Source organism: Naegleria gruberi (genome assembly GCF_000004985.1).
Source record: "Naegleria gruberi genomic scaffold NAEGRscaffold_33, whole genome shotgun sequence".
Taxonomy (NCBI): domain Eukaryota; phylum Heterolobosea; class Eutetramitea; order Acrasida; family Naegleriidae; genus Naegleria; species Naegleria gruberi.
Genome location: NW_003163294.1, coordinates 365500 through 384205, shown reverse-complemented (window position 1 = coordinate 384205; position 18706 = coordinate 365500). Strand labels below are relative to the sequence as shown.

The 18706-nt window shown below is 28.0% G+C and overlaps 8 protein-coding genes across 8 annotated transcripts in view; 1 reads left to right on the top strand and 7 right to left on the bottom strand.

Moving 5' to 3' along the window:
* Window positions 1-511: 511 nt before the first annotated feature.
* On the bottom strand, window positions 512-1275 carry NAEGRDRAFT_69324 (uncharacterized protein; the record flags this gene model as incomplete). The annotated part of the gene is made up of 2 exons (XM_002675525.1): window positions 512-844; window positions 931-1275. 2 exons carry the CDS (start codon window positions 1273-1275, stop codon window positions 512-514), a joined length of 678 nt encoding a protein of 225 aa, XP_002675571.1.
* Window positions 1276-1444: 169 nt separating this feature from the next.
* Window positions 1445-2473, bottom strand: NAEGRDRAFT_69323 (uncharacterized protein; the record flags this gene model as incomplete). Its single annotated transcript, XM_002675524.1, has 1 exon — window positions 1445-2473. The coding sequence occupies one exon, from the start codon at window positions 2471-2473 to the stop codon at window positions 1445-1447; it is 1029 nt and encodes a 342-aa protein (XP_002675570.1).
* A 119-nt stretch (window positions 2474-2592) lies between these two features.
* On the bottom strand, window positions 2593-3709 carry NAEGRDRAFT_69322 (uncharacterized protein; the record flags this gene model as incomplete). Its single annotated transcript, XM_002675523.1, has 2 exons — window positions 2593-3349; window positions 3519-3709. The coding sequence occupies 2 exons, from the start codon at window positions 3707-3709 to the stop codon at window positions 2593-2595; spliced, it is 948 nt and encodes a 315-aa protein (XP_002675569.1).
* A 291-nt stretch (window positions 3710-4000) lies between these two features.
* Window positions 4001-5151, bottom strand: NAEGRDRAFT_80285 (uncharacterized protein; the record flags this gene model as incomplete). The annotated part of the gene is made up of 1 exon (XM_002675522.1): window positions 4001-5151. The coding sequence occupies one exon, from the start codon at window positions 5149-5151 to the stop codon at window positions 4066-4068; it is 1086 nt and encodes a 361-aa protein (XP_002675568.1). The 3' UTR covers window positions 4001-4065.
* Window positions 5152-5367: 216 nt separating this feature from the next.
* Window positions 5368-5898, bottom strand: NAEGRDRAFT_69320 (uncharacterized protein; the record flags this gene model as incomplete). Its single annotated transcript, XM_002675521.1, has 1 exon — window positions 5368-5898. The coding sequence occupies one exon, from the start codon at window positions 5896-5898 to the stop codon at window positions 5368-5370; it is 531 nt and encodes a 176-aa protein (XP_002675567.1).
* Window positions 5899-7807: 1909 nt separating this feature from the next.
* On the top strand, window positions 7808-9631 carry NAEGRDRAFT_69319 (uncharacterized protein; the record flags this gene model as incomplete). The annotated part of the gene is made up of 1 exon (XM_002675611.1): window positions 7808-9631. One exon carries the CDS (start codon window positions 7808-7810, stop codon window positions 9629-9631), a length of 1824 nt encoding a protein of 607 aa, XP_002675657.1.
* Window positions 9632-10727: 1096 nt separating this feature from the next.
* Window positions 10728-16825, bottom strand: NAEGRDRAFT_69318 (rabGTPase-activating protein; the record flags this gene model as incomplete). The annotated part of the gene is made up of 7 exons (XM_002675520.1): window positions 10728-11501; window positions 11760-11977; window positions 12069-12656; window positions 12696-13249; window positions 13335-13651; window positions 14273-15199; window positions 15344-16825. 7 exons carry the CDS (start codon window positions 16823-16825, stop codon window positions 10728-10730), a joined length of 4860 nt encoding a protein of 1619 aa, XP_002675566.1.
* Window positions 16826-17986: 1161 nt separating this feature from the next.
* Window positions 17987-18706, bottom strand: part of NAEGRDRAFT_69317 (uncharacterized protein) — a gene marked incomplete at both ends in the record, with an annotated part of 2359 nt that continues 1639 nt past the window's right edge. Inside the window, one exon of the mRNA XM_002675519.1 lies at window positions 17987-18444. Within this exon, the coding sequence (XP_002675565.1) occupies window positions 17987-18444 (458 nt within the window). The remainder of the gene's footprint in view (window positions 18445-18706) is intronic.

Here is an 18706-nt window from a genome sequence, read left to right as displayed (position 1 = left end):
TAATTAAATAATTAAATAATTAACATACTATGAGGTTTAATATTTTTTAAACTTGTAATTGAATTTAAACAATTATTTTCACAACATGAAATAAAAGATTTAATATTTTCATCACTATTAATTATATTCATAGTTTTAACAATTGAACATGAACATCTCAATTCATTACAAATAATAAAATTAAATTTTTTACATATTAATCTATAATTGTGAAATAGAAATTTAAATTCAAAATGATCTAATATTAAACAAAGTATTTCATTAGGTAATTCTTCTAATAACATGTTGTTATTATTTATGATATTTTCATTATGATTAATTTGATTAGATGTCATCTTCCGATTATTTTAGTGCACTTCTTATTGTTGTGTGAATTGTTTAGGCTGATCGATTGTGATGAATTTTTCTTTAAATTTTAAATAAAATTGTAATGATGAAAGAATTACCAAAAGTTCACAATCCAACAACAAATATTTCAATAATAATAAACAAAATAAACTGTATAAATAGTTTATTCTTCATCTTGTTCATCTTCATTATTGACTTCTTCTTCATCTTCATCTTCCAAGAATAAATCTTCATCAATATCATCCTCTTCAACGTATTGATTAGCAGCAGCTGCTTCACCAATTTTACTGATCAAAAGTTGTTGACGTTCTTCAAATATTTCTCTACCACTTTTAGGACCTGGTAATTTCTTAGCCTTTTCAATTCTTTGTTTTTCCATAATTTTCTTTTGTTCAACAACAAATTTATCACGCCACTCTCTAAAGTTTTCAATAGTAACAGGTGTTCCTCGTCCAATATTTGATGCTAATACTTCAGAATCCATTGTAAATCTATCCTTTGATGATGTTTCATCATTCTTTGTTGTTAAGATGATGAATTATCTTGTTCATTTAGAGCAGATTCACGTTGTTGATATTGAACTAAATATTCTTGAATTGTACTAGCAATAGTAAATACACATGATGTACCTAAAAATTGATTAGCTGTTTCTATTAACATGTCTTTTAATTCACTCATTTCACGTTTTGTAATAGAACCTCTTGTATTATAAATTTCAAATGAAGGTATAACTGATTCTGGATAATCAGGAGTATAATTAACTTCCAATGTAATACCAACACTATTAGTTTCTGTTTCCGATTCGACTGTATAGGGATAAATTTCAATTTTAAAATTTGTTGATGAATTAATAGTTAATTCTGTTGGATAAATTGATTGGAGTGCTTCCAATTCATTGGATTGTTCAATTTCATTTGATGATGACATTTTTAAAGATGATGATGAATTGTTTTAGGCTATTGGTTTAAAATATGATATGTTGATGAATTTTTTTTAAAGGCTTTCAAAAATTTATTATTAAAATAAAACAAAATCAAAGGCTAAAAGCTTTTTAAAATATGAATGGAAAGGGTTTGAATATTTTATTTTTTGAATTTTATTGATTATTTAAAATAATTGGACCAGTTGAAGAGGAAGAAGTGGAAGATGATTGTAATGTTATTGTTGATGAAGAAGTGGAAGATTGTGATGATTTAATTAAATAAAAATCAAATGATTGTAAACCAATAAATTCAACATAATCCATTTTCATTAATTTTAAAACAATTACAATATTATTATCAAATTTAATTGGAGCTATTAAAGAATCAGATTGTCTAAAATCATATTTCTTTTCTAAATTATGTTCCATTATTGGAATATTATTAAATAATTTAAATACTTTAATATTAATTAAACCTGTAATTGGAATATACATTAATGGTTTATCATTTAAATGTTCACTTTCAATTCTATAACATTCTGACCAATATCTTTGAAGTGAATCTAAATCATGAATACATGATTTAGAATAATGTTTAATTTCATTTCCACTTTTAGTAATTTCCATATCTATTTGTTTAGAATTTCCAATTCGAATATTAAATAACATTTCTACATTATTTATTATTGATGATGAATCAAGTAAAAATTGTGTACGATTTGTTAATATTAAATTGTTATTATTATTACTATTTTCAGTAGTAGTATTATTGATATTATTATTATTGATTGAATTTAATGATGAATTTAAATTATTATTAACATTTAAATTAGAGCTATTATTATTCATAATATTATTATTATTATTAGGAGGTAACATTAAATCACCTCCTCCTCCAACATTAATTTGTTGATTTGATGTTGTCATTATTATTGGTTGACCATTATTTAACATCATTATTGAATTGTTATTATTATTTAATATTGATGTTATCGGATTATTATTATTATTAGGTGGAATATTCATTATTGATGGTGATGTTATATTATTATTACTAGTAGTATTAGTATTATTATTAGTATTAGTATTATTTGTAATAGTTTGAATATTCTTATTAATTTGTTTAATACTAATATTAGATCTTTGTTTATTGAGAATATGGTCCGGAGGTAAATTATTATAATGAAGTGATGGACTATTCATAAATTGTGGTTGTTGTAGTAGTTGTTGAGGAGCTGTTGTTGTGGTAGTATTCATAGTAATATTATGATTATTATTATTATTTAATGGTAATGTGACTTTTATATCAAAAAGGTAATAAATTAAAATGTTCTATATCTTCTATCTGAATTTAAAGAATTTTCTTGATTAACTTCAATATTTTCATTCGTTTTGTTATTTCTATTTCTAAACCAATTAAAACCTCTTTCGAATAGAGCAGAAATGATTGCAATAATAAATAAACCTAAAATAACACTTCCACCAATTGATGCAACAACAAAACATGGTGATCCAAAGATTTTACATGAATAATCAGGTGTAATTGTTCCACAAGCCTTTTCACAATATGTACAATCACATGATAATTCACATGCTAACATTGTTCCATTATAAAATTGAGTTGTTGAATTATTGAAATCTTGAATTTTTCTAGTTTTGTAATGTTCTACTGATGGAACTGAAATATCTTCATAATTTGGTGATTGATCATATCTGAGTGGTGTTTTTGTAATATTTTTTGTAATTGTAAGTTTTTCAAGATGTGATTCACTTGTTTGGAAAATGTATTGAATATTTGGATTTGGAACTGCTAAATTTACCATTCCTTGTAAATAAGCTCTAACATTTGCATATGTATCTTTAACTGGTAATTGACCTAATTTAACATCTTTACAACTTTCCCAAATTTGATTTTGGAAATCTAATGAAACATAAAAATTAACTTCCTTAATATATTGAGCATATTTTGGTGTTTCATACATTGATTCAATGGTAAGAAAATGTCCTTGTTGATTACTGCATGTAAAATCACACCACATTTTCTTTAAATTTAAAACACAAGCAATACAACGCCAAAATCTAATTTTTCATATCAATATTAAAACAATTATCATTAAAATATATTTGATAAATATTAATCAATAGATTAATCCAAATGTTCAATGAAATTCCAAATGTGATTGTACAATCATTGTAACACAATTTCATATAACAATTAAAACTATTACATAATATTAAAACAACATACGTTGCATCTAAAAGTGTAAAACGAGAAACCATTGTAGAAACTTGAGTAGAATTACAACAAACTTTTTGACCAACTAAATGTGGACAAATTGTTCCAAGAGATGATGAAGCTTGTGGATCCAAATAAAAAGGTACACTATTCTTAACTGTTGGGAAATTATTTGTTCCATTCTCAAATCCATTACTAGTCATTAAACATAATCCATCATCATCAGCCTTTGTTGATGTTATTAAAGTAAAGAATAACAAAATACAAGAAATTATAAATATGATTGTTGATAATCTTTTCATATTGATCCGATTCGAGGTTTTATAATAATTTAATCCAAAAATCAGCAATCTCTCCTAGTAAAATAGATGATTGCAAAATGATATTTTGTTGTTGTTATTTTTTTAGATTTGAAATTGAGGAGAACGAACAAGCCTTTAATCGGAGTAGGAGGAGAAATAACTCTTGAAGTAACCAAGCAAACTACATTAATGGATTGAAGTTATTTTGTTTATTTACACCATCACCAAGGAAATGTACATTTTAAATTAGAATGTCATTAAAAGGAAGAGAAAATCTTATCAATTACATTTTCTTGTTGTTTGGTTGATTTTTTAAGCTTTTGATTTTCTAATGCAGTTCTTTGATGATTTTCTTGTTCTTCTTTTAACAAGTAGGTAAGTGTTTGAATTTCTTCAAATTGTTGTTTGTTAACTTGTGTTAATTGATCAATCTTTTTCATTAATTGTTCAATCAATTGATTTTGATCTACTGGTTGTTGTTGAACTATTACTTGTTTTTGAGATTCTTTTGGAGTGCTATTATTATTAGTATTATTTGGAATGTTTGATTCTTGTTTGACTGGTTGACTTGGACTATTTACAATTTGTGGTTGATTTACAGTTTGTGGTGGTTGAATAGTTTTCAAATTTGAAAGAGGTTTTAATGTTACAATAGTACCTTCAAACATGACATGAGATTTAGCTTGATAAGAATCAAACATATTTCTATAATAATCAAAATCATCAATAAATAATTTTTTCAAATATTGTTCAATTTTAGATAAATCCTTAAATAAATAAAAACCACCACCTCTACTATATTTTCTTGGATGTGAATCAAATATAAACCATGGATAATATTCATTCTCTTTTCCATTTAAATAACCATAACAATCATAAAATATAGCAATAGTTTCAGGTGGTTTAGTTAAAACTAGAGCAGTTACATCACTTGATGATTTTGTATCAATTGATTTTGATTCCATTTCTTTAAGTAATTGTTTAAAAGAAAGACTATCACTTAATTTTGAAATGTGCATTGATTTCAATTCAAGTGTTTTTTGAAAATATTCGTTATTAGAATAAACATCATCACATGATGTTAGTCCAACTTTTCTATCTCTTGAAACACCTAATTGTAATACATAATCAATATCATTCTTTGTAATTTTAAGATCTTTTGATGTTGATGATGAAATCGGAATTCTAAACTTGGAATAATTATTTAAAAAGTATTCAATAGCAGTTAAACAAATATATGTACACGATTGTTCTCCTCCATAGGTATATTGTGAATTATCAGATAGAATGGCACTATCAAATGGAAATGTTCCTTGTTGTTGTTGGTTTTGATTATTCATCATCCTTTTCAAAGCCTTTTGATGATGTTTGGTGATGTTTTTTTCAATATTTTGTTTTGTATTTTTAGATTGAACGTGATTGGAAGTTAATGGGTAAGTGGACAATATATGGGATAGAAAGTGATTAGAATTCCAATCATTTCATAATATAAACAAAGTTTTTCGTTATTCAAATTTGAAGTGTTGAGAGAGTGAATTGAAAGGTCATTATGATGTTAATTATTGAATTTTTATTGAAGAAATTAATTGAATGGCTTGTTGTGATTTACCTTCAATTAATAAAAGATATAATTGTACACATAAAAAGTAAGGTTTGATTTGATTTGGTAATTGATGAATATTTTGAGTAATGTGATGAAGAGTTTGTTGTGATTTTTCATAATTTCCTTGAATTAAATGAACAATTGATAAATTTAAAAGTAATATTTGTTGATATAATAAACCCTCACTTTCTGAATATGATTGTTGTAAATGTGTAACTAGAATTTGTAATTGTTGAGGTGTAACTATTTGAAATACTTTTTCTGATTGATCTGTCATTGTTAATGCTTCAAATGCATATGAAAGTGCAATTATAGTATATTGTACAGGACATATATTTAAATTTGAATATGAAATTGAAAGTGAAAGTATAGTTTTACAATGTGTAATTGAAATTAATGGATTATCTAAACATAATGAAACATATGCTAATTTTAATGTTACATTAATAAGTGCTTGTTGTAATCTAATAAATGATTGATTAATCATTTCATTATTACTTTGTAATGTTTGAAAATTATCATTTAAATTATATTTCATTTTATATTCTGATAAAATATTAGATAAAATTATTAAAGAATTATGAAAACATTTTTCTGCCATTTCTAATGACATTTCTTCTAAATTCTTTCTTGTAAATCTATCATTTAATAATTCAATATTATACTTGTTTTGTTTAGTTAATTCTTCTTCACATCTAGTAATTTATATATTTAATGAAATAATACATTTAATAATAATATTAAATATTAATAATATTAAATATTAATAATATTAATATGAATATATATTGAAATGGTTTCACATATTAAATAAAAGAATAAACTTACACATCTAAAATATCTTTCTGTAAAGAATATTTCTTAATTCCACAATTTGTTAATACTGGTAAATGAATTGTTTGATTTCCAGAACAATTATTTGACATTTGTTGAAATGATTCAAAAATTTCCTTTTTCAATAATCTTTGATTTTCACATAAAATACATTCTCCCATTCTAATCCATAAATAAGGATTATCATACATTGTTAATGAAGCTTTATGAAATAATTCATAACAATCAAGAAATGGATTATTTTTACAAAGGCAATTTGTAATTTCTTTAATTTTCTCAGATTCTCTTAATAAATATTGATAAGCTAAATTATAACAAGCAAAAGAATTATTTGATTTTGATGCTTTGGAAAAGTAAAATTGTGACATTGTAGAATTTCCATTTTCTTTTTTTAAATAAATACATCCTAAATTATTAAAATAAACAATTGGAGATAGTGATTCTTTATGATGAGTTAATAATTGAATACATTCTTTAATATTTTTATGATAAATTTCATTATTATTAGAATTATTTCTAGTTAAAGTTAAAAAACATTCGAGTAGACAAATTTTACTTGTCATGATACTATTAATATAATTATTTTCCTCTTTTGAAATATTTGCATTTTTAATAACATGATTAGCAGATTGAATAAAATCTAAAATGATTGAAATTTCATCTTTTTGTAAAATTGCTAATTTTGTCTTATAAAATAAAATGTTAAATTTTGATTCAGTTATAGAAAGTTCTGTTATATTTAATTGTGGAAGAGATGGTATTGTACTTTGAATAATAGATTGAAAATTATTATCAATATATTTAATTACATTTTGTGATTTTTCAATTGATTTCATATTATCAATAAATATATCTAATAATAAAAAACATATTTTTAAAACTAGAAATTCATCATATTTTAATAATTGATTATTAATAGAATTTTCATTATTAGAATCTAATGATTCAAATAAAGGCTCCAATAATTCTAATACTTTGTTATATTTTTCCTTTTTATAATATAATACAGATTGATTGTAAATTAAAATTGGAAATTGATGATTAGAATGTTTTCTAGTTGATTGTTTAATTTCTTCCAATTCTAAAAGTAATTTTTCTTCCGAATGATTTTCATGTAAATATTTTACTATTGCAATATTATGTTTAATTTTAAATATTTCTGTTGTATTGGTTGTTTCTTTTAAGAGTTTATTTAAATTTTCCAATGATTGTTCATATTCTTTATTATTAAAATGTTCCATTGATAATTGATGATAATCCATTGATGGAGATGAATGTTTTAATGAAGATAAAGATGATGTTGGTGATTGAAGTATTTTAGGAGGTGAAGTAAATACTACTTTTCTTGATGGCATTGTTAATATAAAATTTACAAATGATGATATAATAAATTATAATCGGATCTCAGAGAAAATAGCCTTCTCTATGCTGCAGAATGAGGCTGAATCAAAAGAATTAATGTTGAGAGAATTTTTTCAAGCCTTGTTCCGAATTTTTAATTTTTAAAAAAAATACAATCATCAGAGAGACAGAGAACTTAGAGTTGTGTTTAAAAGATCATCATGTCATCTTCAACACCAATTAATTTATTATCGGAAGTAAATACAACACCAACAAGTAATGTTGGTACACCTTTAACTTCAACACCAATTAATGATCAATCAAATATTGATGTAAATAATCCAACACAACAACAACAACATTCACAATTAGCAGATGTTAATTATTGGGACAAGATACAAAAAATTCTTAAAAAGATGGAAAATGAAGTACAACAAGTTAATGATAATGGATTAGTTCATCCATTACATATGAGTGATAATATTTTGGAAAGAAGAGAATCTCTTAAACATGCAATTTCAATTATAAAACAAAGAGTTGAAGAACAATTAACTATAAAACCAAGAGCATTTCTTGAAAAAACTCAACAACAATCAAAATCAGTTAAAGAATTTAATAGAATTCAATTACAAGAAAGAGAACTTTTGGATGCCATTCAAAAATGTACAGAAAAAGTATTAACACAATATCAACATCAACAAATAATTGAAAGAATTTTAAATTCTGTTGCTAAAGAAATGAATGAATTTATTGGAAAGGAAGATTATGCTGCCTTACCAATAACAGATTTAATTAGTTCTTCAGATCTTGTTACTGGTTATTCAATGGGTTGTGATATTTTAAATTTGGATGTTGAATTTACTGAAACAAAAGAATTAAAATCAATTAAATTTCAAAAAACAAAACAAGGAAATAATCCAGAATCACAACACAAAGAAATTAAACCAATTTCAGAAGATTTAATGAGTACTCTAGTTAAAGATAGGAATCCTGAATTATTTGAAAAGAAATTATTAGATGTTTGTAAATTATATCATCTCGTAGCAAGTAGACCTAATTGTATTGTTACAGATAAAGCAAGTTTAAGATCTACACAAATTAATGATACAAGTTCATTCTTAAAAAGTACAAGTGTAATGAGAGAATTTGAACATTATATTACAAGAGAAGGAAATTTTCCATCTGACAAGGTTTCAATAATATGTGAAGGTGTTTCTATTAATTATTTTAGAGATAGAAAAGTTATTGTAACACTTGAAGGATGTGCTGGAAATGCATTACAACAAACATGTCCTGTTATGGTATTTACTGAACAAACTTTAATACCTCTTTATACAGCTAAAAATTTGAATTTCCTTCAATCCATTATTTCATCACTTAAAAAATCAAGTTTAGAAAAACAACAAGAACCTGAAAATATTTTACCACCTGACTTTACTAGGGATATGAGTGTAAATGAGCAGTATAATAGAGATATTAGAGTATTGGAAACTTTTCAAAATTGTTTATTATCAGGTTATTCAACAAGTTCAACAAAGAAAGTACAATCAAGTGTATATAACTTTGTTTCAACTACTTCAAATATTTCTGAAAAATTGGCAACAAATTCTGGTGTTTTTATTAGAAGAGTTCCATTCTTGAATTTTGATCAAATGAGATTTACTTTAGCTGTCATGAAAAAGCACATGTTACTTAATGATATTCTTCTTTCATGTTTTAGCCAAGTTCAAGATTCTTCTAAGGGTCTTCTTGATAATATTTGTACACATAATACATCAGGAACATCAAGACATCATACAGACAATAGTAATCAAAGAAGAGTTGAAGTAGAGTACTCAACTCCAAGCGATATTATTTATATCAAGACAACTACAGATAATGACTTTGTTGAAATAAGAGTTGAATATGATCAAGAAAAAGAACAACCACAAGTTTATGTTAATCAAAATTTAAATACTGCCATGTCTGAACTTTTGAACAAGACTTATAACATCCCAATAATGGTACATTACTTTTTCACAAAAGTATCTATGCAATTAAATTAAAGAATTTATCGTTTTAATTCATTTATGATAGATTTAAGCTCTTGTGTTATCCTAGATTCAATTGTATACAGATTCTTATCTTGTTGTTCCTTAAGTTTTACTGATTCCATTTGAAGTTGTCGTACCTCTTTCTCTAGTTGGTTAACCTGAGTTTCTTTCGAGTCAAGCTTGAAAACGTAACCATCAAGTTCTTTCTTGTGATTAAGGGCCTGTGTGTTCATCTTTTCTACTGCCTTAAGAGCATTTTCATCTGCTTCTCTAAGCTTTAATTGGAGTTGATTAATAAGAATACTCTTTTGGTCTGATTCATTTCCTAGGTCAATTAGTTGTCTATCTAATTGTTGAACTTTCTCGTTAAGTTTCAATAAATTTGATTCCATTTGCTTATTCTTATTTTTCAATCTTTCATGCTCTTCTCCTAATTGAATATATTTGTCTCTTTCGTGTTGTAACTTTTCATTAGTCATCTTGTCAGCGTGAATTTTATCTTCATCACACTTTGCCTTCAAGTCAATTAATGCTCTCTCTTTTTCCACCTCCATCTCAGAAATACGTTGTCTCATCTTACTATATTCTTGTTCGATCAGTGTTAGTGAACGAACACTTCCTTGTAAAACTTCTAATTGTCTGTGAGCATCATTCAATTGAGCATTGAGGTCACTTTTATCATTTTGGGCACTGTACAATTTATGGTTGGTATTAGCCAACATTTCTTCCTTAGTTGTTAATTGTTCATTCAATTTTTTGATGGTTGCTTCATTTCTGATTTTTTCTCTTTGAAGATCGTCTGAGAGTTCTCTGAGTCTTAACACTTCATCAGATGAATCTTTCAATTGCTTTCTTGCTTCATTATGAGCCTTTGTTTCATTCAACAGATTTTGTTCAACAATTGCCAATTTTTCCTCAACGTCTTTCAGCTTTGAATAATATCTATTTTCATTATTCTTAGTTTCTGTCAAATCAGAGATCAATCTAGTGTTGTGTTTTTCGAGATCTAATAGTTGTTCATGGGCACTTTTGATTTGATTGGAATAGACACTTTGTTGGGATACCACTTGGTGTTGAAGAGTTTCAATTCGTTTCTATTCCAATTTGATTACATAATTTCTGTTTTGATACTTACGTTTTGCATTGAACTCAGTTCACTTATTTCAGTTTTCAATTTTGTTGACATTTCTGATTCTTTTTGTTTGGTTACCATCACATCGTAATTTCTTCTAATCATTCTATCAATTTCTTGTAAAGTTTTGTAATCGATCTCATTACCTGCCAACTTCAAATCAATAATTGTGTAATTGTCATGTAATGCTTCCATGATATATTTACCACCTCTAACTCCCAAATAGTTCCATCTCAAATCCAAATTTTGCAAAACACTATTTGCTCTCAAAGCATTAGAAAGAGAGTTTGCTCCTTCAGGTGTAATTTTGTTATTCCTCAAATCCAGTGTCATAAGGGACTTGTTAGACTTAAGAGCCTCAGATATTTCAGAAATACCAGTTTCATAGACTCCCAAACTGTTCCATTCACATTTGAGTTCTCTCAAAGTGAATGTTTTGGCAAGTAGTTGTGCCAACCCATTGGACCTATATAAATTGGCTCCTCTAAAATCGAGGGATTCAATAACCTTTGATTGCATCAACCCTTGACATACGGCATCAACACCCGAATCTCCCATATAACTTTCAGCTAGATTAATATGAGTAAAAGTTTGATTTGAATGTAAAGCTTGACCGATAGCAATACCATTCTTTGTTCCGAGTGTTAGTTCTCCTAAATTTAAAATCTGAACGCATTCATCATCATCGTTAAGATTAACGACCATCGATAGAGGCTCAATGCCTTGATCTCTACAGCCAGCAATATATTGCTTTTTAAAGTTTTTCATTTTTTTTAAAATAAAAAGTGTAAAGCCAGATGGCGGGAAAATATCATAACGAACAATATGATAGCCAAAGACAAATAAGTGATAGATGAACTCAGATATGAGGTTGAGATAGAGAGAGGATCACAAAAATCATATACTATACATTGTTTACTTTTTTTGTTTAATAATCTTTCTTCTTTGTTCCAATATTTCATCTTCCTTCTCTACTATTGTCTTGTATTTTGTCCGAAGTGAATCAACTTCTTTACGTGTTAATAAATAAAAGTTAAACATTGATTTTGTTAATCTTGGATGATCATAAAACTTTTGAGGTTCTTGATTAATGAAATGAAGTATATCACCCATAGATTTCATTGCTAATATTTGATTTTCATATATTTTCAGATAGCTCAATACAGTTCTGAAAAGAATTTTACTTCCCTCAGCAAAAACCAAATCTAAAATCCTCAAACTGCATTCTATAGTATTTAATATTCAATTGTACAATAATATTCAATAATATTATTCAAATAGTATTTTAAAAAACAAATGACAATTAAATTGACTTACCAACTGGGAAAATATCAAGGAAAACTCTCATAAACCATCCAGAGCAAAATGCTGTACAATCTAATTCTAAATTTTGAAAATGTGAATGAATTTTTGGAAGTCTATTCCTTATTAATTCGTCCAATACTTTAGAATCAATTCTAATTCCTGTCAATTGTGGATTATAATAATTTCTAGGTAAAATTTCCTCAACCAACTCTACAAACAACCAAAAGGCTGTTTCTTCATCACAATGTAATAAAAGCATTGCAACAATGTAATTTAAACTTTGAGCATAGGCCACATATGGATTTCTCCAAGAAAATGCAATGAGAATTCTCTTCAATTGTTGTCTTCCTTTTGAATTCTTTTTTGCAAAGAATGGATGTGATGGAAATGTACGTGAAAGATCCAAATCAATTTGATGTTCAGCTTCATTAAATACATCTTGATGAACTTGTAACATTTTTTGATAATATCCTTGATTTTCAATCATTTTCTTATCCACATTATTAATTTCTAACCAAAGCTTTTTTCTGTAAGCTGGAAATATTCCATGTTTTCTTATTAATGATTTTACAGTACTATTATACACAACCTTATTATAAACTATTATATTTACAATAAAATTATTCCACATTTACATACATCCATTATTAGTAGTCATGAAATATTCAAGCCAAGCTTCTTTACAATCTGTCATGTACTTTTTTCTCAAAGGACTTGACATGTATTTATCAAATAATGCCTTTTCCTCTTTTTCGAAATCAAAACAGGCAGGAAATCCACAATTTTCCATACCTGCCCACTTTTCATTTGGTACATTAGAATCCTCATCCTCTTCTTCCTCTATTGCTATTGTTGCTTTTCTATGTTTGTTGCTTTCTGCATCAACAATCACTTCTTTATCTTCCAAATTAATTATAGATGATGATGGTGAATTTGGTGAATTGATATTTTCTTTTACTGGTGATGCTGTGAATGTTGTTGGTGTTGATGATTGTTGGTTTACTTCTACTAGTGGTGATGAATCTTGTATTTCCAAGAGAGTTTTCTTATCGGAATCCTCTTTAACATCTTCAATAGTTGGTGTTGAAGGTTGTGAATTAGTGTGAGATGATGGCAAAGAGGACGATGATGAAACAGTTACTGTCTCATCAATTTCGTTAGGGTTACTAATGGTGTGGCTCTCCTCCAACATCCTGTTGTGATAAAGGAATTTTTTATTTGTTTGTTATTGCACGATGATGGGTCCATTATCATCATATCAATAATCAGTAGAAAGACTCCTCTTCTTTATCGTAATGAATAATATCATAATCAATTCCGAGATGATTGAGTAAATTGCCCAAACTCATTCTCTCTGATGTTGGTTGTAGTTTATCAACAAGTGTGTAAATCATTTCCTGACATGCTACTCTCCATTTGTCTATTAAGTCATCCAATTCATCTTCTTCATCCTCATCAAAACAAGCCTTGTTTAATGTTTCAATAGACTTTTTCAACCTTTCAATTTCCACATCTCTCCTATTGACTTGTTCAGTTGTATAATCTAATTCAGTTTCATACTCATTGGAATGATGATTTGAAATTAGGGGTGGATTCTGATTGAGTTAATAGTTTCATAATTGAGAAAAACATACAAATTTATGTTTCTTGTTTAAACAACCATGATTTGAGTGAGTTGCTTCTTCATGAGTTTTCAAACAAGCCTTGTTTTGATCGAAAGTTGTAAATGTTGAAGAGGGAGTGTTGCTGATTTCCATCATTTCAATTATTTTGTTTTTTTTAAATTTAAAAAATGTCATCAACACCTCTTGGCACGCCATCAGCTACTAGCAGGCAACAAGCCTTGAAACGACTTCCACCAAAAGTAAATCGTATTCTTTGCCTAAAGAACCTTCCTCACAAAATAACATCGGATGAAATGTATGATCTTTTGGGAAAGTTTGGTGCGATCAGACAAATTAGACTCGGAAATACTACAAAAACAAAAGGAACAGCCTATGTTGTGTATGAGGATATTTTCGATGCCAGAGATGCCTGTGAAGGTCTGTCTGGATTTAACGTAGGAGGAAGATACATTAGTGCCTATTATCACCAGGCAGATAGATTACAGAAAAAATTGGATTTGGAAAAGAAGAAGGAAGAATTAGAAAAATTGAAGAAATTGGCTAACCTCTAATTTTATTAGACAAATATGCAATAATTCTACGTTTTAACACCTCTCTACCTCCATATGGATTAATATCATTATCCTCACAATATGATTTCATACTCGATAGATTTGTCAATTTAAGATTATAGAAAAGAGAGTAAACATTATCTGTATCAACACTCCACGAAGTTACAGGATTGGAAGATGGTTTCGAAATTGTGGATCGTTTTTGAATTGGTTCCTCAATAAACTCATCATCACTTTCTTCCTTGTTTTCCTTAGTTTCAATAAGTTCTGATAACATGTGTTCACGTGAAGAAAGCATTTCTGAGGTGTTCGATAATCTCTTACTCTTAACAGCAGCTGCCAATGGGCTTGTCAACACAACATCAATGACAGGTTGTAAAATATCCAAAACTTTTGTCACTAATTGTTGTTTTGTGAGTTGTGAAAATTTCTTATCAGAGTGGGAGTAACAGTAATCTCTTAATTCTGATACAGTGTAATGTTTGACTAATTCTTGCTCGGTAATTCCATATCTAATCTTTGGCTTGGTATGTTTTGTTGTTTCCTTCTTTGAGATTTTAACCTTATTCAAAGGAGAGAAAATTGGTGAAAATAATTTAGAGAGGGATTTCTTATTGACTGGAGTTTTAAGTACACTGAATCTCTTAGGAGTCTTAGTTGTATCAAATATACTATCATTTACAGGTGATTTTGGTGAAGCAAAACGTTTTTGGCTTGGTGTACAAGGAGAAGGATCTTTTTCATTTGTTGTGGTGGCAGTTGTTGATGAAGATGTTGGTGAATTGAGTTTGTTTTTTATATTTCTTCTCTTTGTAAGCCTACTTTTAACTGGTATCGGTGAAGCAAAAGTAGTGGAAAGAGTATTTGGGTCAAGTGGTTGGAGAGGTGTTGTTGATTTTCCTGTTGGTGTTTTAAATCTAACTTTACAGGTAGATCCAATATTTTCATCCGATCCTACTCTTACTGTCTTGGATGGTGTATGATATTCAAAGCGTGGCTTGGTTGGCGTCAGAATGGTAGCATCAAGAAGTTCCATTTTTTTTATTTTGAATTTTTGAAACGGTGCGTTTTATTGAGTTTTGGCGGGAATATTTCTTGTAACGATTTTTACCTCTTTCTTATCTTCTCCAACGTTTGACAGAGTAATCTGAGCATTTCCTTTGATATTTGTTTGATGGACTGAATGGAGAAGGGCCATCAAGAACCTTGCCTTGGATACATTCTGATTGCCAAGATGACTATATTGATACTGCTCTGTTAAGGTTGTTGTTTGATTATTGGAGAGATTATCATTGATAATTGAGGATATCTTTACAATTGGTACAATTTTTTTCTTTTCAGCATTCTCAATGAGATTGTCAATAATGGTCTTTGTTCTTGGAACTGTCACTTCAACTGTTTCTTCTTGCATTTCAACACCACCCAGCTCTGTATTATTATCTTGCTGATCTTCCAATAAACTAATTTCATTTCCGAAAAGATAATCATCAATCCCACCATATTCACAATCATGATAACCTCCTAGTTCATACATTGCTCTTTCAGGCAGTTCTCCCTCAATTGATCGTGATAAAATACTTGACAGTTGGATAATGTCAATGTTAGGAAATAATAAGGAACCAGTAAAATCTGGATCTAGAAATGGTTGATTAAAAGCTTCACTTGGTTTTTTAAAAAATCCATTATCAACATTATCTGATCTTGGTTTTACTTCTATCAAGTTGTCTTCAACTCGTTGCTTCGTTCTTAAGGTGTTTTGTTTTGAGCTCTTTTTTCTTTCAATAGTGGTATCCATGTCAATAATTCTATAGTATTTCAACTCAGCTTTTTCCTTTGGCTTAGGAGCCTCAGTTACATGTTCAGGTTCCTTATTTTCACATTCTATTTCTCCAACATCTTCATTCTGTTCATACTCTTCCTCATTTTCCTCAACAACCATATCAATCCCACCAATCTCGATTGTGTTTTCCTCAACAGCAGTTGATTCCTCTTGGTTGTCAATTATCATTGGATCATCATAATGCATTTCAATTTCATCATATATATTAATGCCCTCCAAAGCAAATAATTCTTCAACTTTCTCTTCTTCCATTTCCAGCACTGATTCAAATCCTTGGAATATTTCAATTAACGTATGATGATCCAATACCTCATTTCCAGTCTGGTGAGATGTTTTGAAGAAATCAGATTGATGATAATTTAAAACATAATAATTGTGATTATTAGATGATTGAGGAATCGGCAACTCTTCCAACTTTTGATTAGTTGAGATGTGTTCAATTTCTGAAGTTAAAGACAAATACTTTTCAATCTTCTCTTGATCATTTTCTTTAAAAGCCTTGTATCTTTCTTCATTGAAAATGAATTCGAAGTTTGCTGATAACAATTCGTCACCTAATCCTTCATCCTTCTTTTCAGCCTTCGATGAATTTGATAATGTTTTTCTTGCAACAATATGATCAACACTTTTGACTGTCTGTTTAATCATCTCCTTAATCAGCTCTGATCTGATTGAAACATTTACTGATGCATTCATGATGGAGCTTTCAATTTCAACTAATTCGTCATCATCAAGGCTAGTAGTTTCATTCATTACGAAGGAAGAAAGTGTAAGATTCAAAAACCTATCCTCAAAAGGATTTTTACAATGTTTCCTCTTTTCAACCTCTTTTAAAACCTTTTCATCAATATTCTCAATAATATTCTTCTTCATGAAAGTTGTTAGGTAAGTTGAGTTGTTTTTTTCAATTATTAATAAAAATGCAAAATGATGAAACAAGGAAGAGAAGGCTTGACTCCATCATGAAACACCTATTCATGTCCAAGCCTCTCCAATATTCTATCACAATGGCATCAAATTTATTAAATCAACAACAAAATAATAATCATAATGATTCGGAATTAAATATTAATGAAAGTGAGAAGAAAAAAGTTATGAATGGATCGTCGGATGAACACGAAGCAAATGACAAGGAAATTAATATGAACGAGAAAATGGATAAATCCCTTTCCATTGATCATCAACAAGTAATCAATGATTTGGAAATGGATAAATTAACACCTAATCAAGCTTTGGATTTGGCTAATATATTAATTGACAATTTACAATTTGACCAAGCAAGACAATTTATATTTGCTGTTCTTCCTTATATTCCATCTAGTGACGACGAAGATATTCAAAATGAAAATTCAAATCCATCAAGAAGAGTATACAGATTGATAGGATTAAGTTACTACAAGAATAATGAACTAAAAGAGTCATTACCTTGGTTTAGGAAAGCTGCTTTAGACTCAAAATCAGTACAAGATTGGTTTAATTTAGCAAATACTGCTGCACAAGTAGATAATAAGGAAAGCTCACTAATTAGATTAGCAAATTATGCATTTTCACAAATTGAGGAATTGCAAAAGAATTCGAATTTTCAACTAAAACCATCATTTTGGATACAATTATACTATTTCACAATTGCTTTAACGAATGGTGGACATTATAATGAAGCATTTAATCAATTGAATAGATTAAAATTAGCCTATAAGCGAGCTAGGTTTACTGATAAATCATATTTGGAAGAAATAGGGTTACCATCATTTGATTCCTTCATAAGTTTAGCATTAACTCTATTCAGAAGAGTTGACAGACAAAATCAAGGTTTTGAATTTTTGAAACAATTGGAACAAAATGTTGATGATGCTGGAAAACAAACTATTGAAAGAATTATCAAAGAAACTGCGAATCTATCAGATAGTAATTAAATTATTTGTTACTTTTCTTTTTCTTCTTTTTCTTTTTAGCTAATACTTTAATTTTACTTTCATCTTCGTCATCACTTTCCTCCTTTTTTCTTTTAAGAGAATTTTGTTCTGTTGTTGCTGTTGTAGAATCTGTTGTTGGTTTTTGTTCCTCTTGTTTTACTTCTTCATCAGATTCATCTCCATAAGAAATAAGTTGTCCTTTCCTTTTCATTCTTTTACGAGCATCATGTTTCTTTAAAATTAAGAATTTTAAATCACTATTCACTTTGTCAATTTTGTTTTTTTGTTGTTGTTTTAGGTTTTGTTCGGAAAGTTTATCGCCTTGAATTCCCAATCTTTTGTTTTGTTGTTTTCCACTTCCTTGTTGTTGTGAAAAGAACTTATTCATTACTGCTTGAGATGACTGTTTTTGTCTCTCATTGGATGCTTCATCATCACTTGATGAAATCCATCCATCAACTATTGACTTTGTTTTACTCATTTTTTTTTTAAACTTCAATTTATTTTAAAACCTTTCATCTCAGAAAGGTTTTGTCAATAAAAAGGTAACTAAGGGGGGAATGAGGAGTTGGGAAAGAGTTTGCACAGGATTTACAATTCATCTTCAAGGAAAGCATATTCAAAACTGAAACCATCCTTAATTCTTTGACACCAAAGTGTTTCAAAATCAAAGTAAACATAGGTTCATTGTTCATAATCATTAGTTGTGAGAGTTGGTTTG